Here is a 25,798-nt window from a genome sequence, read left to right on the forward strand (position 1 = left end):
TTTGTTTTCTGTAATCCTAAAATAAGTCCCTCTCCTATTAAGGATGCTAAGATGGTATTCCATCTAGACATCTATCAATATTGCCCTTTATACTGGAAGTGTTTATACTTTACTTATTCTATATTTATTTATTACATACCTTTTAATTTGTGTGCGCAAGGAATGCATATACTATCCTATGCCTATGGAGTTCAGAGGGAGGGAGTCAGTTCTCCCCTTTCATCATGTAGGTTCTGGGGATTAAATTTAGCTTATCAGTCTCGGCAGCAAGCATCCTTACCCACTAAGCTATTTCACTGGCTTGCTTATTTATTTATTTATTTATTTATTTATTTATTTATTTACTTATTTATTTAGAGACAGAGTCTTACTGTAGCTCTGTAGCTCTGGGTAGTCTGGAACTCAGAGATTTGCTTGCCTGCTTCACCTGAGTGCTAGGATTAAAGGCATCCACCACTGTACCTAGCGTCTTTGTTTATTTTTATTAATTATGCTAGGTGATATGTAAGAGTAGACTGCCATTTTAACTGTATTTGGAAATTACTCAGGCTATAGATTCTCTCTCCCTCTCCCTCTTTTGGCCTGGAAAAGGAAATAAACAACAGGCATTAATTTTTATTTGCATTAATCTTTTTGAAAACTAAAATTTTTATTTATATATATCAGTGCTTTGCTTGCATACACATGTGCATGCCTGGCGCTCTCAGTGGTCAGAAGAGAAAGTTGTATCCCATGGAATTAGAGACACAGAGAGAGGGTTATAAGCCATTGTCTTGATAGTGGGAACTAAACCCGGGCTCTCTTAAAGGGCAACAAGTTCTCTTATCCACTGAGCCATCTATCCAGCCCCTAATCTTTAAAAAACAACACAACACACTTCTCATTATCCTTATTTTTGAGAATTTTTTTTAATTACTTGGACTTTATATTTGCAGTACAGCATAGACCAGAGTACCTCTCTCTATAGTGCTTGTTATGTTGTGAGGAAAGACAGATAATAAATACAGAAAAAACATTAAGCAGGATTATTTCACTTTTGAGGAAATAAAGCCCATGTGGTATTATACATATTTTCCTAACTTTACATACTGAATGCTCAAAGCTTGAACAGTGCTATAGTCAGCTTGAACTATACTTGGCAGCAGTTTTTACTCTGAAGGAGTTACAGGTAGTAATCTGTTGCCTGATGTGGATACTAGGAACTAAACTCAGGTCTCTTATAAGAGGTGTGTGCTCTTAGCCCCTGAGCTCTCTATTTAGACTCTGCACATTAATTTTTGAGGCAGAATCTCTCAATGAACTTAGAGCTTATTGATTAGGCTAGGCTATTTGGCCAGTAAGTTTTAGAGTTCATTCTGTGGTGGACAAGGAAACATCAGTGCTGGCATTCCAAACTTGGTCCTCATGCTGGTGTAGCAAACACTTTTACTAACTGAGCTTTGTCCCAGTGCCAAGGTAGCCTATTGTAAAATGAAGATGGGTGATTGAGGCCCGGGGTTATGGATTTAAGTTGCATTCAGTAACATGTTTCTATGCAGATGTGGTCTCATGTTAAGATTATAGGTTCTATGAGGTTGATGGACTAATTAAACATTGTGATTTTGGCATGCTGGAATATTACAGATAGAGAGACAAAATTATCTAGGACTATCTTTAGTTTTTAAAAATAATATCCATTTATCAACCCCCCACATCTGTATCTGGGCTAACATCCTTTTAGCTACTGGGTAAAAGTTTTGGAGGCTACTAATGTAATAGGCTATTAGCTTCCAGAAACCCAAAGCTAAGAATGTCATCAGTTAACATCTAAAACCTGTAGTGAGCATTTTCTGTCTTTCTGTAATCCAAATATCTGATATTTTCACCAATGTATTTGGAAAATATGTACGTGTTTGATATGTTTGGTCTATGAATATAAAAGTTCATGTGCCTGTTTTCATACTTGAACAAGGTAACCTGAATCCATGTCTCCAGACCATGGTCATTGATATTTGGCTCAAAATATCTCTTATTCCCATTGACACAGGGCTGTATTTTGCATTGATAAAGCTTGATAATGTAATCTGTTTGACACAGGCTTTTCTGACTTTTATGAACCACTCTTTTGGGATTTGGCCTTACCAAACTTAGCTCAATTTAATCAGTCTTCTACCAAGAACTATGTAGTTTTGTTTTTCCTCTTAGTGGTCAGTAAAACTCAGAATAGTTTGCTACCTATCACTGTAGTAAGTGATAATAAGTCAAGTTATTATTCATAAGTGAAACTATACCTGTGTCAACAGATGTTTGGCTACATAGATGGCTGACCCAATTCCAGCTCACATGGTCCCAGCTCTCAGGTGTAACCAAGAACTCACAAGGTTTATGGAAGATGTATGTAATCACAGTGTTTGCCATTAGGGAGTCTTTCATGCTTCCTTTGTTCAAAGTTTAGTAAGTATGAGGCGCAGAAACTACTCTGCCTTTAATAGAAAAATGAGCAGAAGCTAAGGCATAGAGAGCTGAGCCATTTTCAAGTAGCATTCTCATCAGGAAAGGAAGAAAGTCAGAGTAATAGTTGAGTTCATTACAAAACTAAAAGGTTCCTTTGGTAAAATTTACACATTGATGTGAGGAAGCAAGTTAATCATTGAAACATCAAACCAATTTATATTGGGTTCTGATAGGCTAACCTTGAACTCAGATTCATTTTGTTTTAGCCTATCTAGTACTAGAATTGCAAGTGTACAGCCTTTTACCTGGCTGAACTCTTTTTTAAGTTGTCGTTGAATCTGTTTGTATGTTCATGTGTTGGCATGTGTGTGCATGATGTATGTTTGAGAGGGTGAGCGTACAATGGTGCATGCGTGGCAGTAGACAACTTTGTGTAGTTGGTTCTCTCTTTCCACCTTTATGTGGGTGCCCAGTATAGAACTCAGGTTGCAAGGCTTATGTTTCTAGTGCTTTTGACCACTGAGCCAGCTCACTGAAAACCTTAGAATGATACTTTGATGACTTTACTAAATTTATAGCAACTTTTTAGTACATAAATAGCAAAGTGATTGCATATCTACCTGTGTTTATTGTTTCATAAAATTCAAATTGTACTCATAATTCCATTGAGACTCACTAAAGATTAGGTCATCTATCCTTGTTTCATAGTTATTGAATCTGAGTCATAGAGAATTTAAATAGCCTGCCTAAAGTGTAATCCAAATTATAACTGGCAAAGCCAGGATTGTAGCCTAACTCTTCTAATTCCAAATCTTCTAACTCTTAATGTTACCTTTTGAACCACTGTTTTGGGGTTTTGTTTTGTTTTTTATTAGAACTTTTATCCAAGTCACTGTCTAAACAGAATTCTTTTCAGTGTTCTAGTAAGTTAGTACAGAGAACATCCCACGGTGACACTAACTGGTTGCCAAAGGCACTCCACTGAGTCACTTGGTGCAAACTTGTTTCCCCCTTTACTTCTGCTATAAGGATAGACAGTAATGTAAGGTGCAAAGTGAAGTACACAATGCTAGCGAGCTGGGTCTGTGGATCCAGCTTAATAGAGATCCAAACTCATTATTAGGATAAGTTCTGTTCTATTCACAGGAAGTGAGCTCAAGTGACACAACTTAAAATTTTAGGCTGAAGAGTAATCAGCTTCCAGAGCACTGATCATCCTTTCTTGAACACACACAAAGCAGAGCCTTGGAATTTGATTACCAGCTCCACGTCTTCTAACTCTGACTTCATTTTTGATTCCTCTCACAAGAGAAGCTACTCTGCAGAAGAAAACTTGAATCACATTGAAGAGTTTCTTTGTATAGAAATACAGAATTTCATATTTCTAGAACAAATGAGATTTCCCAAAGGAAATGGAAGTTATCCAGTTGTTTCTCTTTTAGTTTTGTGCCATTAATTCTTGTATGAAATTCTGAAATGTTGGTTCTTCATACTTTCCTCTGTAACTTTGTGGTCAGTGTTATGACATCACTGTCAGGTTCTTCATCTTTTTCATCCAAAGTTTGATTGAAGATCAAGTTTGAAGGTCCTAGCACAGGAGCTAGTGACTTTGTTAGTCTCCATTCCAAGTCTGCAGAGCCCATATCTTTCTAAAGGCATGCTGGTTACTCTTTCTGCTCTGGCAAATGCACAGAGTGAACTTCAAATGTTCACATTCAGATGATATTTCCTTTAAGTTTCTGCAGCATTAGTGATTTGCACAGAGTTCATAGAAACTGTATCCACTCAAGCAGAGACACTTTGTTCATGACGGCAGTGAGAGCCAGCTTAGTTTTATATAAGTAAGATTTTGCATGCATACAGCATATTGAACATAAAGACCACTGGGTTTGTGTTTTGTGGAATATTCATTAAATAGTTAAATCCTGTTGGAAGTGAGGATGCCAGGGCCTCAATGATGTTTGTCCTGGAAGCTGACCAGGTGAATATCACAACCTGTCTAAGTGTACCAATGAAGACACACCTTAAACATAATAATGTCTATAATAGTACTTTGATTCACCTTTACTTTTACATGCAGTCTCAAGATACCTTCCAAGTCTTTTTCCAGGCATAAAATAGATAGGAAGCCTATTGCCTATCTGTTTGATCCGTATAAGCAGAAAAATTCTCAAATAAATGAAAGATAGGCTACTTTGGATAGTGGCAAAAGGCAGTCTTGGCCAGTGAATCAATTTCCAGATTTGAGCCAGTTTGTAGATCCAGAACCCCTTTAATGAAGAGGTGGCCAGGTTCCCTAGGAAGGATCTTGATAAGACATCTAGAAGTTTTGCTGTTAGCCTTTCTTCAGTTTTTTCCCAGAGAAACCTATGGCCTTTTACAAGGGTAACTGTACACTGGAGGAAAGGAAATGATAAGACTTTCTGGAGTCTGTTGGATATTGGTTCTGAATTGACGCCGATCCCAGGAGATACCAAGAAATATTGTGGCCTTCCAGTTAAAGTAGGGGCTTATGGAAGGCAGGTGATTAATGGAGTTTTGACTGATGTCTGACACAGTAGGTTCAGTAGGTCCCCAAAAACATCCTGTGGTCATTTCCCCAGTTCCAGAATGTATAATTGGGATAGATATACTAAGAAGTTGGCAGAATTCTCACATTGATACCCTGACCTGTGGAGTGAGGGCTATTATATTTGGAAAGGCTAAATGGAAACTTTTAGAGTTGCCTTTGCCAAAGAAAATAGTGAATCAAAAACAATATTGTATTCCTGGAGGAATTGCAGGAAGTACTGCCACCATCAAGAACTTGAAAGTCACAGGGTGGTGGTTCCCACCACATCTCCCATTAACTCTGCTACCTGGCCAGTCCAGAAGTCAAATGGATCATGAAGAATGACAGCTGACTATAGAAAACTAAATCAGATAATAACTCCTATTGCAGCTGCTGTACCAGATGTAGTTTTGTTACTTGAGCAAATTAATACATCTCCCAGTACCTGGTATACAGCTATTGATCTAGCAAATGCCTTCTTTCCAGTACCTGTCCATAAGGACCACCGGAAGCAATTTGCTTTCAGTTGGCAGGGCCAGCAGCAGTATACTTTTACAGTTTTGCCTCAAGGATATATTAACTCTCCTGACCTATGTCATAACTTAGAAGGGATCTTGTTTGTACCAAGTGAGTAGGAAGTAGCAACCACTTTGGACTCATTGGTAACATATGTGTGTATCAGAGGATGGGAAATAAACTCAACCAAAATTCAAGGACCATCTATGTCAGTGAAATTCTTAGGAGTCCAGTAGTGTGGGGTATGCAGAGATATTCCTTCTAAGATGAAATATAAGTTATCGCACCTGGTCCCTCCCAACACCAAGAAAGAAACACAACGTTTAGTGGGTCTATTTGGATTCTGGCAACAGCACATTCCCCACTTGGGTGTGTTACTCAGGCCCATTTATCAAGTGACTTGGAAAGCTTTGTGTGGGGCCTGGAACAGGAGAAGGCTCTTCATCAGGTCCAGACTGCTGTGCAGGCTGCTCTACCACTCGGACCATGTGATCCAGCAGACCGGACGGTACTTGAGGTGTCGGTGGCAGATAGAGGTGCTGTTTGGAGCCCCTGGCAGGCCTCTGTAGGTGAATCACAGAAGAGACCTTTGGGATTCTGGAACAAAGCTCTATTTGCAGACAACTATTCTCCCTTTAGAAAACAGCTCCTCCAAATTTTATCTTCTCATTCCAAACCCTCCCCCCATCCATACATAGCTATATATTCTATTTACTTTTCCTGATCTGTTCCCACTAGTCCCTATATGTGACCTTTGTGGTTCTTGGATTTTAGCTTGCACATTGTTGATTTACAGCTAATATCCATGTTTAAGCAAATGCATACCACATTTCCCTTTCTAGGTCTGGGATGCCTCACTCAAAATTATTTTTCTAGCTCTATCATTTATCTGCAAATTTCATGATTTCATTTTTTTAAAAATGACTGACTAATACTCCATTGTGTAAATGCACCATATTTCATTCATTCTTCTGTGGGGGATATCTAGGTTGTTTCTAATTTCTGGCTATTATGAATAGAACATGGTTGAGCAAGTATTTGTGTGGTAGGATGAAGTGTCCTTTGGGTGTATGGCTAAGAGCAGTATTGCTGGGTCTCGATTGATCCCCATCTTAGCGAGGAACCACTGTGTGGGATGATTGCATCACACAGGTGACGGCAGGTACAGGACAGAAGGCGGCTGTCATAGGACAAGAAGGAAGGCGGCTGTCATAGGACAAGAAGGAAGGCGGCTGTCATAGGACAAGAAGGAAGGCGGCTGTCATAGGACAAGAAGGAAGGCGGCTGTCATAGGACAAGAAGGAAGGCGGCTGTCATAGGACAAGAAGGAAGGATGGCGGGAGAAGCGTTTGAGGGAAGTGGAGGAGACTGGAGGAGACAGAAGAGACGCTGCGGAGAGAACATGGAGGCTGATGTTAAGATCCACCTGTGGTTTTACAGGATGGAAGTGTAGGCTTTGTATGTTTTAGGACAATTATGTCTTATCAATTGGATCAGAGGTTATAGTGTTGTGGGTTCTTTCTTGTGGAGAATTGAGTTTGGGAGAGTGTGTGGCGGCACAGACTCTGGGCTGCCAGAGAGTTGGGATGTGTGATTCTGGCAAGATATCTACGAGATATCATGGGGCACTGTGGTGCCGGACCCAGTGGGGAAAAAGAAAGCCAATTAATATAACTTTACAGCAACACCACTGCACTGTTTTTCATAGTGGCTGTACAAGTTTGCACTCTCACCAGAAATCCATGAGAGATCCCTTTACTCCACATTGTCCCCAGCGCGAGGTGTCACTTGTTTTATTATCTTACTCATTCTGATGGGTGTAACACGAAATCTCAAAGTAGTTTTTATTTACATTTCCCTGATGAACTTTGTGTTGTGGTTTGCCCTGAAGTTATCTGTATTTTGATGCTAATTCCACTGCCCCAAGGACAGCTGCCCTTTTAGTACTCAGGACTCAGGTGACTTCACCAGAACCTTCTCCCCATTGAATTTGTAAAGTACAGGTGAGGGACAGGTACAGGACAGAAGGAGGCCTGTCATTGGAGGAGAAGGAAGGATGGGCGGGAGAGAAGTTTGAAGGAAGAGGAGGAGGCGGGAAGAGAAGGAGAGACAGGAGGGAGAGAGGGGAGAAGCCATGGCAGGTGATGTTAAGATTCTGCTCTGTGTATTTACAGGTTGTTATCAATGTTCCTAAGGAATAGATGGTACCGGGCTTTGTATGTTTAAGTGGGCAATTATATCTTACCAATTGGGTCAAAGATTATTGTGTTGTGTGTTCTTTTATGTGGGGGTTTGAGTGTAGGAAAGTACGGCTGGGATGTGTTTCCGCCCAGATAGCTAGCAGATACCTTGGGCACCGCGGTGCAGGACCTAGCGAGGTAAAAGACAACCGCACTTTTTTATTAATATATATTTACAACAACAACATTGCTTTGTGTTTTTCAGTTGTTTGAGTTTCTCCCTTTGAGAATTATAAGAAATAAAGGGGAAGAGGTGATTAGATAGCTCAGTGGATTAGGCACTTACCACCAAGTCTTTTATTCTGATTTTGTTCTCTGGTACCCACATAATGGAAGGAGAACACTGATTCCTTCAAATTGTCCTCTGACCTGCATCCATATACATACTCCTTTTTTTCTTTTTCTTTACATCATAGGTGCATAGATTTGTACAGCAGAGGGTTTTTTATTTATTTTTGTTTTGTTTCTGTTTTTGTTTTTTGTTTTACACTATGGACCAAATCCCAGGGCCACATGCTAATCAGATAGTGCTTTTTTATTGAACTGTACCCCTAACCCAATGTCAGGAGTTTTGTTTCCTTTAGTAGACTGTGTGTGTATTTAAATTGTACCAGTGGTTTGTACTTAAGGGTTGGTAATTAATCTCTAGTTTTATGGGATGAATCTCTACATAGATTATTATTTCCCTCTCTAGTGGTGGGGATTGAAACATGGACCTTGTACATGCTAGGTCAATGCTGTAACAACTTAATTATCTACCCCTGGGATTTTTGTTGTTTTTGTTATTTGGGTGATTTATCTCTTCTCATCATTCATTCACTCATCCGTGTGTGTGTGTGTGTGTGTGTGTGTGTGTGTGTGTGTGTGTGTGTGTGTGTGTGATGTGTGTGCGTGGGACTCAGGGATATTGGTTTTGTACTTTGGCTTATAGCTTTATACAATTTTATCATTATTGTCTTAAATATTCTTGGCTATCTAGACTTCAATGTCCCTTCAAAATACTTGATTTTTTCTTTTCCAAGTACTTTTTTACTTTATGGCCCTATAAATATGCTTCATGTTCATTTTATATATTAGGCCCAATGCTGGAATCAGCCATTTTTATGAGACCTGGTTTCTTTTATTGGAGAATGATATTCTAAACCAAGATCTGGGGACTGAATACCACTGGTATATGATTGCCGTTAAGCCCTTTCTGGAATTAGAAAATGAAATTATTGATTATAACTCATATGTGCATAATTATAGTTATTTCTGCATATTAAGTTAGTACTTTTAAATGGTTTTGTGTCAATGTTTGGACTGTGAAGTGGAAACTTTGGTTTCTTTGCAAAGTCAGTTTGCGGCACACAGGTGAAAGGATGCTATGCTTAAGCAGACGTGAAAGGGTACATAATGATTAGAAGGAAAATAAATATCACCCCACAGACAGTGGGAGGTAGAGCATTGGTTTGCCTTGTTCCACCTCACTAGTCTTCACTGTAGACACACATGTATTGGTTCACCTTTCATTGCATTGCTGAGCTCTGCTTATGGTGACTTCATAGCGAGGAACTTGCCAAAGAAATTCTTGTGAGGTTCCTGTGGCTTCTTGCTGGTTGGGGAGCCTTGCAGTTTCTTTTGTATTGAACTGCCCTTGCTGATTCATGGATGGTGTCCATTGATTGGACTAGACTGTAGCTGTTGGTTTGTGTGCAGTGTCTGCCAAGTGAAGTGGACTGCAGCTGTTGATTCAAGTGTGGTGTTTGCTGCTGGATTGAACTGCTGATAGCCTGACAAAGAAGATTAAAATCTCCCCCTAAGAAATATTGTTAAACAGGTCTACTTCTCCCATGTCCTAATAACTTTTCTAATATCTTCAGTGGGTGATGGGCTAGAGGAGAGGTTGAACACTTATTAAAGTAAGCTGAGAAAAATTTTTTGCCTACAAGATTGTAAACTAGAATTACATTCTAGATTCATTCTTCATTCTGGCTTTTCCATGGTTTAAATGAAATCTCCATTTCCAGCAAATCTACAGTGCATGGTTTGATGTAGTCTGTGCATAAATATAGTTTTAGAATTGTTCATCAATATCTTGTAAAGAAAAACCAACCCATTATCAGCTCCTAGACAGTGTTCATATACAGTTATGTATTATTTATAATCATAACATTATTTCCAAAATTATGTCTCCTCCTTCTTATAGAGTTTATGATATGTTTTAAATACAATTAGATTCTTTTTGTCACAATCTATACTCTTTTTTTTTTTTTTTTTTTTTTTGAGCTGGGGACCCGAACCCAGGGCCTTAACTTCTAGGCAGCGCTCTACCACTGAAACTAAATCCCCAACCCCTACTCTTTTTTTTTTTTTTTTTTTTTTGATTCCTCCTTTCTTCTACATAGTTGATTTAAAAAACAAGAAAGGGGCCATTGATATGGTTTTGCTGTCAAGATTGATGACCTGTTTGACCCTTGACTCCCACAGGTTGTTCTTCACATGAGTGCTATGGCACATGAATGTGCACATGCACGCATGTGTGCAGACAACTAAATATGTGATATAATGTAAAAAATTAAATGGATAGATTAAGAATTAATCTTCCTTTCCTTCAGTGGTGTAGCACATTCTTACTCCTTCCCCCAAAATTCCTTTCTTCTCATGGTCTGCTACCTTGGCCTAGGTGTCCTGTTGTCAGATGTCATGTCTGAGTCCTGGCACTTTCTTTGGGAGGTGCTTTCTTCTTTGTGCTTGTAGCACTACCACACTATTTTGCTTTTCCAACTTTTAAAGAATGGTTTTTATTGCACAAAGACCTTATGCTCCTCTCCATATTGGTCCTCTTTTATTTTTTGTCTTCTAAATTAGTTTACTATTTTTACCTTTCTTACCTATTATCAGCAACCAGAGTCACTTTATCAAGTTTAAAACTAATAAGTAGTTCTAGCAACAATTTTTGTTGAAATTATATTGCATTTTCTAATTATTTGGGGAAGAATTATTTGTTTAATGTTGAAATTTTAAACTGTTACCAATTGAATACAGTGTTTCTAGTTTCTCATGTCTTTATATCTATAAAACTATAAGTTATACCTGAAATACTCTCAGTAAACTGATCTGATTAAGCATCCAATTCTGATCACTTCTGCAACATTTTCTGTGATAAAGCACTTTGGTGAGTATCTTATGAAATGTGAGGCTGTATTTGTGAATACTTACAAACTGTGTTTTGAATGTTTAGGCTTAGACTGCCTCTTCATCAGTGAGTTACAATTATAAGAATTACTTAAAATAGATGACTAGTTTTGTCAGGAGAATTAATTTCAATTGTATTATTCAAGAAAAATGTCATTGTTTTATATATTCTTACTTGTTGAAGTGCCTTCACCATTTATCTTTGAATTTTTGGGGCTTAGAATTTTTTTATATATAAAAGCAGAGATAAGAAGAAACCTCTTACTATTATTGCTGAGCATTTTAAAGTATATATATATAATTTACATAATTTTCATGTTAACTAGAACCTTTAGTTTTTAATCAGAATTTTCAACTTAAATTAACTCCTAAGTTTTTTTGTCAATTGTATGTAACTGTTTAATAACTGTTTCTTTGAAATGTTTTTCTTTCTTTTATAAGTACAATCTTCTTTAACTACTAAATGATGGTCTTAAATTAGAAAGGGACTATATAAGGGCTAGGAAGACAGTTGGTAAAGTACTTGTCTCAGGGCTTACCACCAAGAAATAGACAAAATAGTATAGAGAGTCGATACTTTCCTAGTTCTAATATTTTTTTCTTTATTCCCCTTCCTGGTTTCCTGTCCATGAGCCCCCATTCCCTCCCCTCCCCATCCCCCTCCCCCATACAGGTATTCCGAAGGACCAAGGGCTTCCCCTTCCCCTGGTGCCCCAACAAGGCTATTCTCTGCTACACATGCAGTTGGAACCCTGGGTCAGTCCATGTATAGTCTTTTGATAGTGGTTTAGTCCCTGGAAGCTCTAATACTTCCTCTAATTCCCCCCAAGGGGATCCTATTCTCAGTTCTGTGGTTTGCTGCTAGTATTGACCTCTGTATTGGACATGCTCTGGATGTGTCTCTCAGGAGAGATCTATATCCGGTCCCTTTCAGCATGCATTTTTTAGCTTCATCAATCTTATCTAGTTTTGGTGGCCGTGTGTGTGTGTGTGTGGTGTGTGTGTGTGTGTGTGTGTGTGTGTGTGTGTGGCCACATGTGGGTCAGGCTCTGAATGGCCATTCCTTGAGTCGCTGCTCTAAACTTTGTCTCCATATCACCTCCTATGGATATTTTTTCCCCTTTTAAGGAGTGGGAGCATCCGCATTTTGGTCATCCTTCTTGAGCTTCCTGTGGCCTGTGGATTATGTCTTGGATAATTCGAGCTTTTTGCTAATATCCACTTATCAATGAGTGCATACCAAGTGTGTTTTTCTGTGATTGAGTAACCTCACTCAGGATGATATTTTCTAGTTCATTCCATTTGCCTGTGAACTTCATGAAGTCATTGTTTTTGATAGCTGAGTAGTACTCCATTGTGTGGATGTACCACATTTTCTGTATCCATTCCTCTGTTGAAGGGCATCTGGGTTCTTTCCAACTTCTGGCTATTATAAATAAGCCTGCTATGAACATAGTGGAGCATGTGTCTTTGTTGTATTTTATTTTTGTATTTTATGCATCTTTTGGGTATTTGCCCGAGAGAGGTATAGCTGGGTCCTCAGGTAGTGCAATGTCCAATTTTCTGAGGAACCTCCAGACTGATTTCCAGAGTGGTTGTACCAGTTTGCAATCCCACCAACAATGGAGGAGTGTTCTCTTTCTACACATCCTCGCCAGCATCTGCTGCCACCGGAGTTTGGCTGTGACATCTGTCACCCATTGATCTCCAGGGTTGATTCGGCTGATCTGGCTGACTAGGCGGGTGTCCCCTTCCTCCCTCACTGCTCCATGTGTGTCCCTCCCGAAGGTGCATGCTCGGTCGAAGAGGATGACCTGCCCTGAGTAGAGAAGGACCGGTCTTCGGTCAAGGGTATATGAGTAGCTGCGCTCCCCTGCTAGAACCTCCAAGCAAGCTCTCAAGGTCCTAGTCCTAATATTTTTAAGCTTATTATAAATCTAAAGGTTTTTGTGTCTTTTATTTGGGAATGATATGGTCTAAGTTGGCTAGAAACCCCTAATAAATAGATAAGGCATCAAGGAGGTAAAGCAAACCATAATAATAAAAATAAAATAATAATAATAATAAACCATAATAAACAATAATAATAATAATAATAGTGATAATAAGAACAACAACAGCAACTGCAACAAATTGGTGCCCAAAGTAGGGCAAGAAATAACTTATGGTTCCAAGGAGGTCATAGGTCAGATTAAGGTACAGCTGTACCCCTGGCTGACTGTAATCCAAGCCTTCCTTGCTTGTTTTCACCCAGAGCTGGGACACTCAGCCTCTGAGCCAAGCAAACACAGGACTGGCAGGGGCTGCAGAGGCTGTGGAGCTCTCTGCATGCCTCCTAGAGATTGAGGGTTGACAACCACTCATGCCAAACTAGCATGCATTCTGACACTATCTGGAACCTTGCAAGGCTTGGGGGGAAAATGTTTCAAAATATGAAATTTTAACTTGGTTCTAAGTAACTTCTTGTCCCATGCTGGGGCAGTTATTGTTGTTATTATGGATGTTTCTTCACCTCTTTGATGCCTTATCTCTTCATGAGGGGCTGGGACATGAACGTGCAAGCTGCATGCCTCCTACAGTCCAGCTCATGAGAGTTAACATGAAATAGGGTGTCATGCTGCTCTGAACCACCAACCAGTTTCCTTAAGATGTGGGGCTAATGAGGTATCTAGATAGGCCCCAAGTGTTTAATCAATAAGCTTTCCTTCCAGGGCATCCCTTCCTACAAAAGGTATTTAATCTCTGGTCCACCCTGAATAAGACATATGCATCTTCATCTACCATGAATAAAACTGTTGGGACAAGCAAGGACTGTCTCCTTCATCAAGGACCACCACAGGGGAGGCCCTCCTCATGCAGGAGCCATGCCTAAGTCTCTTGGCACTCACTTGGAGCTAAATTGGATTCTGTCCTGCCCTGTAGACTCCCATTCCCAACTCCTCAAGGTCCCCAGTGGTGTACACTAGAGGATGGCAACCACTGTTCTCAATTTCATGAGGTTCCCAGTGTCGTCTGGGTGCCCAGGAGTTTGAGAACCACAGCATCCATCCCAGCCCCTGTGGTTTCTCACCTGGCGAAATACATGTTGGAACCCCTATCATAGACTGTTTTGCCTTGCCTGAGTGGCATGTTGGCACCCCAGTGGTGAGGAAAGACCACAATGTAACACCCCTGCATTTTGCCCTCTCCTAAGGTGCATATTGGCAGGGATCTGACACCCCAGCAGTAAGGTGGAAATGCAGACCCACAAATATGTATCATTGTAGAGAAGGCTATTTGGACTCAATATAGTTTTGTTTTGATTTGTCAACATAAAAATGATTATATGTTCAATGATAATGGTGACTTTATATATACTCTTTGAAAAAAGTCAAAATGGAGCAGACCTGCACAAAAAGGGGCTGCCAGATTGGATCTGTTTATACTTATACTTCAAACTGCTGGACAAAATGTATATTATGTTGGGAGAAGGGCTTTATGTTTGTGTTAACAGAAAAGTAGAAAAGGCTTTGGGGGATTTAATCCAAAATATTAAGGATCAGATTTGATAGAGGGAGACCTCTGGAAGATCATAGCTACAGACAGGAGGAAAAGAAAAATCAAAAGGCCCAAACGGGTAATGTGTAATACCTAAGACCCTCCATTAAACTACTCTGAAACTGACTGGGATGTGTATATGTCTCCAGCAAGAGCTTCAGCTGTACGTAGCCAATGGATTTTGTTGGCTACATAGTCCTCAAGACTCATCATGCCATCCTTCCATATGGCATAGATAAAAATTTATATTGCAGTTTTGGTTACAATCCAAACTATCCCAAGAAAGATAGATGTCTTTCACCTACTCAAACAAAGAACAAACATTTGATCTTTATCTGATCTATATTCATTTCATATTCCCTACATTGTTATCACAAAAATGCAAGTTACATTTAATAGTTTATATATTTTCAGATGAAAAGGACCAAATGCCAATAGGTTGGAAGATCCTGGCGAATGCTGAGACTCTGACATACTTGTTCCAGCATCCTTCTTTGTCCAGCCTGACAGACTGATCCATCTAGGACTTTACAAATATCTAAACTTTCACAGTACTTGGAGACTAGATAAGAAATGTCGCAGCTGGCTTTCTTAAGACTTAACCATTTTTTTCTAATTTTTCTTGGGCTCCCAAAAGAAATCTTATGCCCCAAATCATCAGGAAGCAATTTCAAAAAGACCATCGTCCAAGTCCCTTAGGTTGGGGTGGATAGTTTTAGTCATTTTATGAGTTATGGCTATATTGTCATTTAAGGGGATGGTTACAAAATACTTATGGTCTTGGGAAGGGAGAAAACAATAGGTAGCTTAGACCAGGGGTTTCTCTCTTTCCATTTCTCTACCCTTTTTTCTTAGGTAAAAGGAAGAGGATTGAGAAGAAAATGGGGGTATAGAGATATCATAGGAATAATAGTGCAAAAGGATAGATTATTGACTCTACTCTTCAATAATTATGTAATTTTTGTTTGCATTGATATGGATTATTGTATATTGATACAGGCTTACAGTTTTCATTGGTATAAATCTTTGTATTTTGATATAAAATTAATGTTGATTTTGGTTCATCATAACTTATGTATGTTTCAACACTTAAAGCTATTGTACCTGTGCACTCATTTAAAAACATAAAGTTTAGCCCTAATCCTTTTAACAGCTACTACTGTAAACTTTTAAGGATGGTTAAGAAATACTAGTTAATAGTCAAACTCATGGTCATGTCAGATATTAGTCTAGCCAGATACTAGTCATATCAGATACTAGTCACATGTTTGAACAGATAATAAATATCTAGAAACAAGCAACATTTGCTTGTTCAGATATGCTATGAATAGATAGATGGTCTTCAGAAACCTCAGAGACCCAGAATATGGCATTTAAAGATTTTTTTTACTTAAGTCCTTTTTGACATTGAAACATGTCAGCTCCTGGCAGCATCCCATTTGACTTTGGGGGGAAAAGAAGGATGAGCATTGGAGAATCTCCATTAGGAGATGGTTTATAATGTATCAAGCTGCAACTTGGCAAAGAAAATGCCTTATTCCCTCTTCAGACAGAATGCTGTCCAAAATAGGCAAACAAACACAGGCAAAGTCCATTGCTGAACTCTGCCAAGACAGGGTAAACAAATCCTTTATATTTCTTGCTTCACAAAAATGTCTGTCAGATACACTAGGCCAGAAGGCTAAAGATGGATGCGTCAACATTATAGAGACAATTCGGGGAACTGTTCAGGCAGCCATTTCTTTGTATTTTCTATAGCTTTGGAAGCTGCTTGTCTTTATTTTCTACTTACTCAGGTAATATTTATTCCTTCTTAGGTCTCTGATGGGGTTGAAAACCAGATAGCAATAGTCTCACAATTAAACTTTAACTATAAAAGGTCTAAGAAAATATTTTGGAGTCTTCAAGTTATTTTAAAGATGATAAATAAAGGTAAGAAGGTCTAGAAGATGTTTTATGAAGGTTGGAGGAAATTATAAATGGTGTTTTAAGGATGGTAATTGTAAGTTATAGGAGAAAATTTAAATTTTAAGATGATGATGAGAAAATGATTTATGTACAGAACTCTAAACTAACCAAGATAGGATAGATAGTAGAGTACTTTCTTCTAAGTTGCCAAATGTATGTAGACTGGACTTTTGTGAATATACATATTACACCATAGATTTCATAATTATGTCACAATTGTTCCTACTATATATTGTTATTATTGAAAGAGAAAGAGCATTTTTATTTAGACAAAAAGGGGAAAATATAGGAGGTTGGTCTGGTATCACTATGTATTCAAATGCTAACTTCTGGCCCATGAGATGTGGTTGATTTGGAGATCCTCACGTACACCAAATAATGTTATGTAAGCTTTGCTATACCCACGTTATCCCTAATTGGTCAATAAAGATGCCTACAGCCTGGGCTGGGGAGAAGAGAATGGGACAGAACAAAGATTCCTGGGCTTGAGGTCTTGGGCAGGACCAATGAGGAGAGTGAGGAAGAAGAAAGAGGAGGAGTGGAGGAGGAGGCGGCAGCAGTGGCAACAGCAGGAGTGGCAATTGAGAATGTTCCTGAGACACAATGGCAAAGACCATATCCTCAACTAAAAGCCAACTTCTATCATCTATCTCCTCCTCCATCCTCTTTTTGACAGAGGAAAAGACAGTTTTCATACTCAAGAGATAAAAACTTCCATTACTAGCAGAATAAAGATTTAAATTCTTACTTGGGGTTCACATAGGGACAAAGCTAGGTTCTCACATAGATTTTAGGATCAAACAAGTCCTCCTTCAAATTCTTCCTACCACTGAATCCACCATTTGATGGGCGATGAGGATTGTAATCCCTCAGTTTGTTTTATCAGCTATTAAATTGAGAACACTTTAATCTTATACTCAGATTTCTCCTGAGAATGGGGCGTAAAACAGGCTATGCTGTGATTTGCACCTAACAGGTGAGCTCCCTTTCTCAGAGAAGACAAATGGTGTTCCTGAGGACAAGACTTGAGGTTGTCATCTTACCTCTGAACAATGTTAACATATGTATATTCACTCCCTTTCCCTTACACATGTACACATGTGAAGTTGAATAAAGTATTAAAAACTGAATAAAAGGAAGTAATACTAGAGTTTTTTTCTCATTGAAAATTGTAAATAGGGGCTGGAGAGATGACTCAGCAGTTAAGAGCACTGAATGCTCTTTCATAGATCCTGAGTTCAATTCCCAGCAACCACATGATGGCTCACAACCATCTGTAATGGAATCCAATGCCCTCTTCTGGTGTGTCTGAAGATAGCAATAGTATACTCATATACATAAAATAAATATAAAAAAGAGAAAATTGTAAATAAATTTGGAAATAAAACCACATTCATTAATATTTCACTAAGTCTTGCTTAAGCAAATCTTTGACAGTGTATCCATATCAAATCTTGCCTTTCAGCTCTTGCCACTCCCCTCTTCTGCTCCACAACACTTTAGAATTATAAAACCTGAAGTTGTGTGAGAATTCTAAGTAGTAGTAAGAAAACATGACAAGAGTCCTGTGATGTCAGTCTCTTTAGAACATGGAATTATGTTTTCATGGTCCTCCCAGGTTTAATGGATAGGAGTGAATTTACGACTTTTTATTGCCCCTATGGAAAAATATGTTATTGCCATGTGAGGCTTGTCCTTGTAATTGTACACTAATATGACTCTTCTTAAACCTTGGAGTATTGTCTGATTGTCTGATGCTATGAATGAACTTGGCTATTGCATGAGACTTTAGTCCTCCTTATTTACTGGCCACTTTCTCCCAGGTCCCATTGCCTCTAGAGTGTTAACAGTATTTGGGCATAGTTTCTATGGCAAGAATACCAAAGAGCTGTTTACACTGGAATCCTTCCTCATAGAGCTGTCCCTTGACTCACTGGTACTTTACAGTTTGATTCAATTTCTCATATAGTCTTTGATTTTCATGTCTAAGAAGTAGGACTGATAATCTTTTGGTCAATGGGTTTCCCTTCCTCCACAGATTCATCTGAAAACTACATTAAGACAAAGACTTTTGAGGGCTTCTGTGCATTACATCTTGCTGTGAGTCAAGGACATTGGAAAGTCACACAGATTCTTTTGGAAGCTGGAGCAGATCCTAATGCAACCACTTTAGAAGAAACCACACCATTGTTTTTAGGTGATGTATACTATTTTTGGTACAGGTGTACTTTTAAAATGTTTTTTGTTAGAGAAACTGTTATAGGATGTTTCTTCCTTTGAATTTTGAAACTGAAAAGCTATCTTTAAAGATTTTTCTCTTGTTTTTCTACCTTTGGGTGGTAGTAGTATTTGAATATGTTTATTTAAAGCTGCAAAACCCATTATGAATTGAAACTGCCCTGTTGTACAAGGCAGTGCTGAAGACCAATGAGTTTTTATTGGAGCAGTCATTGCAAGGTTATCTGCTAAGGTCTTGTGTGCTATTTCTTAGTATTAAAAGATTAAGGTTCCCTGGAAGGAATCATTTGTTGTCTGTAGATCACAAGTCAGATTTCTAAACTGAGGAACTTTTAATTCCTTAAGGTAAGTTGTTCTATTCCAATAACAATATTTTTTCTTTTTATTCTGTTGTCATATATGGTTCTCTTAAGATTTTAGGAACATATTTTCCCCATAAGGTTGACTGAGACATGCGGAAATTCAAAGGATGCCTTTGAAGTAGAATTAGTATAACTATTCTCTAGTTTTGGTCCTACCACATATAATTTGTATGATCACTTATATGCCTGTTGCTTCATTTATAACATGAAAGTATTTTATCTATCTAGACTTTGTTAAATCAGGAACAGATAAACCAGTTAAACAACCCCATAACTCCTAAGGAAATAGAAGCAGTCATTAAAGGTCTCCCAACCAAAAAGAGCCCAGGTCCAGACAGGTTTAGTGCAGAATTCTATCAGACCTTCATAGAAGACCTCATACTAATACTATCCAAACTATTCCACAAAATTGAAACAGATGGAGCACTACCGAACTCCTTCTATGAAGCCACAATTACTCTTATACCTAAACCACACAAAGACCCAACAAAGAAAGAGAACTTCAGACCAATTTCCCTTATCTTGCGTTGATAAATGGGATCTCATAAAAGTGCAAAGCTTCTGTAAGGCAAAGGACACTGTGGTTAGGACAAAACGGCAACCAACAGATTGGGAAAATCTTTACCAATCCTACAACAGATAGAGGGCTTATATCCAAAATATACAAAAAACTCAAGAAGTTAGACCGCAGGGAGACAAATAACCCTATTAAAAAATGGAGTACAGAGCTAAACAAGAATTCACAGCTGAGGAATGCCGAATGGCTGAGAAACACCTAAAGAAATGTTCAACATCTTTAGTCATAAGGGAAATGCAAATCAAAACAACCCTGAGATTTCACCTCACACCAGTGAGAATGGCTAAGATCAAAAACTCAGGTGACAGCAGATGCTGGCGAGGATGTGGAGAAAGAGGAACACTCCTCCATTGTTGGTGGGATTGCAGACTGGTACAACCATTCTGGAAATCAGTCTGGAGGTTCCTCAGAAAATTGGACATTGAACTGCCTGAGGATCCAGCTATACCTCTCTTGGGCATATACCCACAAGATGCCCCAACATATAAAAAAGACACATGCTCCACTATGTTCATAGCAGGCTTATTTATAATAGCCAGAAGCTGGAAAGAACCCAGATGCCCTTCAACAGAGGAATGGATACAGAAAATGTGGTACATCTACACAATGGAATATTACTCAGCTATCAAAAACAATGACTTTATGAAATTCGTAGGCAAATGGTTGGAACTGGAAATTATCATCCTGAGTGAGGTAACCCAATCACAGAAAAACATGCATGGTATGCACTCATTGATAAGTAGCTATTAGCCCAAATGCTTGAATTACCCTAGATGCACAGAACACATGAAACTCAAGACGGATGATCAAAATGTGAATGCTTCACTCCTTCTTTAAAAGGGGAACAAGAATACCCTTGGCAGGGAATAGAGAGGCAAAGTTTAGAACAGAGGCAGAAGGAACACCCATTCAGAGCCTGCCCCACATGTGGCCCATACATATACAGCCACCCAATTAGACAAGATGGATGAAGCAAAGAAGTGCAGGCCGACAGGAGCCGGATGTAGATGCGCTCCTGAGACACAGCCAGAATACAGCAAATACAGAGGCGAATGCCAGCAGCAAACCATTGAACTGAGAATAGGACCCCCGTTGAAGGAATCAGAGAAAGAACTGGAAGAGTTTGAAGGGGCTTGAGACCCCTTATGAACAACAATGCCAAGCAACTAGAGCTTCCAGGGACTAAGCCACTACCTAAAGACTATACATGGACTGACCCTGGGCTCTGACCTCATAGGTAGCAATGAATATCCTAGTAAGAGCACCAGTGGAAGGGGAAGTCCTTGGTCCTGCCAAGACTGAACCCCCAGTGAATGTGATTGTTGGGGGGAGGGCAGCAATGGGGGGAGGATGGGGAGGGGAACATCCATAAAGAAGGGGGGGGAGGGGTTAGGGGGATGTTTTTCCGGAAACTGGGAAAGGGAATAACATTCGAAATGTAAATAAGAAATACTCAAGTTAATAAAAAAAATGCTTAGGGATAAAGTTATTTTACATCTTGAAAAACATGGCTCCTTGTGTGGACTTATGACAAGCAGTTTACAGATTAACAGCAGTTAATGAGTGATATTAATGAGTGAGTTGCTGCATAGTATTATGTGAATGTCAAACTGGATAATTACATAATCTATGCAATTATCCTTCATTCTTCATGTTATTGCAATCAGTTCAACTATATATGATTATTACTCACTCTTTTGGCTGAAAGAGAAATTATGCTCCTTCACTAGCAGGAGTCTTTGGAATTAAAGATAATTCTATGGTTATGTATATATTTTCCTGATAAGTAATCTCAGATTAATTATTTATTTCAATAAATCATAATATGGATCACTACTTATGAAGTTGGTTCCTGAAAATAGAATTCTGCTATATAAATTAAAAACTTGATTCATAGTAAAAATTACACTTCATGGATCTACCAGCAGTGGTAGTAAGGCTTAGCAGTAACTCTTAGGCCTTAGCATGAGTCAGTAGGAGGGATCAGCACCGGGTGCACCAGGAGAAGTTCTCTTCAGGAATAGACAATCAGTGAAGAGAGATGGAGAAGTGTTGCAGAGCCAGCTCCACCAGCAAGCCCTCGCACAGTTCACCGAGTTCCATACTCCCGCCAAGCATCATGTGTCCTCTGTGGGTCTTGATTTAGCATGCGAGTCTGTCTTAGCAAAACTCCATGAGTCTATATCAGCTGACATCAATTACTCTGCCAACTGGCTTGAGTCTGCAGAAGTGGCCGCCAGCACAGCACCAGAAGTGTGTTGGTGCCTTTCTTTCTATAGAGTCATGACAAAATGGAGCTCAACTATGCAGTGTAAAGTGGACCAATACATGTGTGTCATTAGTGAAGAATCCTTCATCATATGTCTTTCCAGGAGCCTGCTTTAGCAAACCATCCTTTCACTTGTGTCTGCTTCAGGAAAACACCATCTAACACAACTGACTTTCCAAAGAATCCGTAAATTTCCACCTCAAGAAGATGCTACTTCCTTGAAGTCAATTATGACCTCTGACTCTTAGAATCTTCCTACCTCGTCTTCCATGTAGGTTCCTGAACCCTGATCCATTTAGGACTAAGTGTCCCAAATGTCTTTCCCTCTGCATATTGTCCAGTTTGAGTTTCTGTGTTAATTCTTATCTATAACAAGCAGAATTTTGTCTGATATAGGTTGAATGGGGCAGTGATCTATGTGTATAGATCAGATAGGAATCATTGCTACATTCCTTTATCAGGATGAGTATTAGACTTTTCCCTTGTCCTGTACATATCTAGTCTTAGGTTCCTGGTCGCCACAGCAGTGTCAGGTATGGGTTCCATCTCATGAGGTGGGATGCAATCCATTCAAAAAGTGGTTGATTACTTCAGTAACATTGTTCCACTACTGCCAGTATATCTTTCAGGCAGATCACTGTGGTAGGAGGCAGCACAATTTGTGGCTTAGTCATATTGTTGATTACCTTTCTCTAACCCATGAGTGCTAGTCAGTACAGGTGAAGTTTCTAGTTGGGAACCAGCTCTAAGGCCTTAATAATAATTATTCTTGTCTCTTGTGATAAGATAGTAATGATAGCAACCCTTTCTTTTATTGAAACTGCTTTTCCAGACTAGTTCTTCTGGACTGCATACCTTGTTGCACACTCAGCTGCATTTTTAACAAACTGGAGCTACATTGTCACCTTTATAGACAGAATAAATGTTTGGTTCTTGCTTTTTTTTTCATCAATCTCCTTTCATGTTTCATTTGGAATAATTTTTCATGTACATGGGGACCTGTACATATATGTAAGTGAAACTGAATTAAGATAGTTGATAAATGTTTAAGAATAATCATAGCATCATAATAATAATAATAATGATGATGATGATGATGATGATGATGATGATAATATGCATTCCAAGGTATATAAAATGATGAGAACATCATAGAAGTGTCCAGCTCTACAAACATTTTGGTGACTGTAATTCTCTGACTACTGTATTGTAGCTGTTGAAAGTGGACAAATAGATGTTTTGAAGCTCTTGCTTCAACATGGAGCAAATGTCAATGGATCCCATTCTATGTGTGGATGGAATTCCTTGCACCAGGCTTCTTTCCAGGTAATCTCTGAATTTATTATTTTATTTCCCTGTAAATTGTATTTCTTACCCTTTTCTATACAGTTTTTTTTTCTGTTTTATCTGTGATTTATAATGGCAAGTGTATAGAAAAGGCAGGGTAAATGCTAATGATCATTCTAAATAAGCCAGCAGTTATAGTGGCTGGAGCAGCTTTGGATTATAAGGATTATATAGGTAACTATCAGAATATGTGGGATACAAACTGATAAGGTGAAATGGTATGTTTCATTGTAACTGTATGTTTAGAAAACATGATATTTCCCTACTGCTTGAGTTAGCAAACTAACTTTGTAGGATTAATGGTTATATTTGCTAGAGGCCAGTATTTTATTTGTTTACATTTAATGGGCTGTGTAGAAGTGTAACCTGATGTCCTATCTTTTTTATCCAATGGAACAAGGCATTGCATTTTTTTTTAATTTTTCTCATTTCTTTAATGAGAAAATAAGAAAAGTAAAACACAATGAGAAAGAGTTTTTACTAACTTAAAAATATGTGTCTGTGCTTTAGGGAAATGCTGAGGCTATAAAACTGCTTCTTAAACAAGGAGCAGACAGAGAATGCCAAGATGACTTTGGAATCACACCTCTGTTTGTGGCTGCTCAGTATGGGAAGCTAGAGAGCTTGAGCATACTTATTTCATCTGGTAAGAAGCATAGCCTGTGTTTGCAGAAGATCATGGTTCTTTTTTTTTTTTTTTTTTTTTTTTTTTTTAAGGCTTGTTTTATTTTAATGACTGATCCACGTGAGGCCACAGCCTGGCTACTATGTACAGACATGAGGAAGCTTCATTTCTTGGTCTCTTTCCTCCTTGACAGAGTCTTGATGATCTCCTCCTTCTTGGCTTGAGGGCGCTCCTCCCGCGCTTTCGTGCTTCCTTGGTCTTAGACCTACAGCCTCAGCCTGGTCAGCCAGTAGCTTCTTGCGGGCCTTGTCTGCCTTCAGTTTGTGGATGTGCTCCATGAGAATCCGCTTGTTTTTGAACACATTCCCTTTGACCTTCAGGTACAGGCTGTGATACATATGGCGGTCAATCTTCTTAGATTCCCGGTATCTCCTGAGAAGCCGGCGCAGGATCCGCATCCTTCGCATCCAGGTCACCTTCTTGGGCATCCGAGCGTTGGCAATACCCTTCCTCTTCCCTATGCCCATATGCCTGCCCTTCCGCTGGGCCAAGGTGTTCTTCCGCATCGAGCCCGGAATGGACAGTCACAGGCTTCGATGATCAGGCCATCTTTGATCAGCTTCCTGATCTGCTGACGGGAGTTGGCATTGGCGATTTCGTTGGTTTCATTGGGGTCCAACCACACCTTCTTTTTACCACAGCGGAGGACGCTAGAGGCAAGCCTCTTCTGTAGCCTAAGCATACTCATGGCTGCAGACGCAGCAGCGAAAGGGGAAGAAGATCATGGTTCTTAACTGTGTTCTTAGGGAAGAATGATTCTTGAGTCAGGTGATGAAACTTATATAAGTAGCAACTAAAAGTGCATAGTTGATGTCAGTCCTAATTATTACTAAGTATGTTTCCAGGTAAAGGTTTCTCTCTGACTATGATTACAGATGTAGCATTTCTAAAAAAGATTGTGTGACTGTGGCATTCTTTGTAGAACATTGTCTGACCTGAAGGGTTCACCAGAGAAGGGCTTTTAAAGTCTTAGGGTGTATGCTCTGGCAGCTGAGAAACCACAGGTAGTTAGAGGGAGATACATACCAACAGGTTTGCTGAGGGTCTACATAGTGAATTCTAGGACAGCCAGTACTTCATAGAGACACCTGTCTCAAAACAAACAAACAAACAAAAAACCCTAAACAAAACAACAAACAAAAGCAAAATAAGCAAAAAACAAAACAAAAAAACCCAAAATCTCTACATATTTAAGTCAAGGTAGGAAGTGAAAAAAATAAACCTTCATGACATTCAAGTTATCTGAGAAATTGTGAGCCTAAACTTTAAAGATGAGGTCTCTCAAATAATTTCCTAAAATTATTTTTACATTAAGACACCCAGACTCTGGGTGTTAAGTGTTGGCACAGTCAGGGCATAGTAATTCCCATATTTTTTTTTATTTTTTTCTTTTCTAAATTTGTTAAATATTGTTATTTAGAAGGTATGAAGGTCTGTTTCTAATGCAATCATGTAAAATGATTGTTTACCTTCAGTGTCTTACTTTTTAAATGCTTCAGTTGTAGTCTTAGAGGCACTGGTTCCTTATTATTTCTGATACTTTGAAGTTGTCAGGCAAACTAGAAGTTTGGGGTGTGGGGGTGTTTTTTGTTTTTTTGTTTTGTTTTGTTTTGTGTTTTTTAAAAGCAGGGTCTTCAGCTTTTCTCATTGATTATATTTTTCTCTGTGAAGCTGACAGCAAGATGAGGCACCTAAGTCAAGAAGATTCTAATTGGCTAATTCAGGAAGGTTTCACCCAGACTTTATTTACCCTATTCAGCTTGTTCAAGGTGTTCTGAATAAAAGATAGTCAATCCTCCCCATTTTTATGGTGTTTTTTCTAATGAGATACATTTGAGAAATTTAAAAATCGGCACAATCATGTGATAGTAGAAGTCCTAACATTTTTAATGTTATTT

At 38.9% G+C, this 25,798-nt stretch overlaps 1 protein-coding gene and 1 pseudogene across 1 annotated transcript in view; one reads left to right on the forward strand and one right to left on the reverse strand.

The window, feature by feature from the left end:
* The window catches only part of Asb3 (ankyrin repeat and SOCS box containing 3), a 57,730-nt gene that overhangs the window by 3,997 nt on the left and 27,935 nt on the right, over positions 1-25,798 (forward strand). Inside the window, exons 3-5 of the mRNA XM_032916598.1 lie at positions 18,461-18,619; positions 23,082-23,194; positions 23,726-23,861. Coding sequence (XP_032772489.1) covers positions 18,461-18,619; positions 23,082-23,194; positions 23,726-23,861 — 408 coding nt within the window. The remainder of the gene's footprint in view (positions 1-18,460; positions 18,620-23,081; positions 23,195-23,725; positions 23,862-25,798) is intronic.
* LOC116912509 lies at positions 24,004-24,607 on the reverse strand (annotated as a pseudogene).

The sequence above is a fragment of the Rattus rattus genome, chromosome 11 (genome assembly GCF_011064425.1).
Source record: "Rattus rattus isolate New Zealand chromosome 11, Rrattus_CSIRO_v1, whole genome shotgun sequence".
NCBI classification, from domain to species: Eukaryota; Metazoa; Chordata; class Mammalia; order Rodentia; family Muridae; genus Rattus; species Rattus rattus.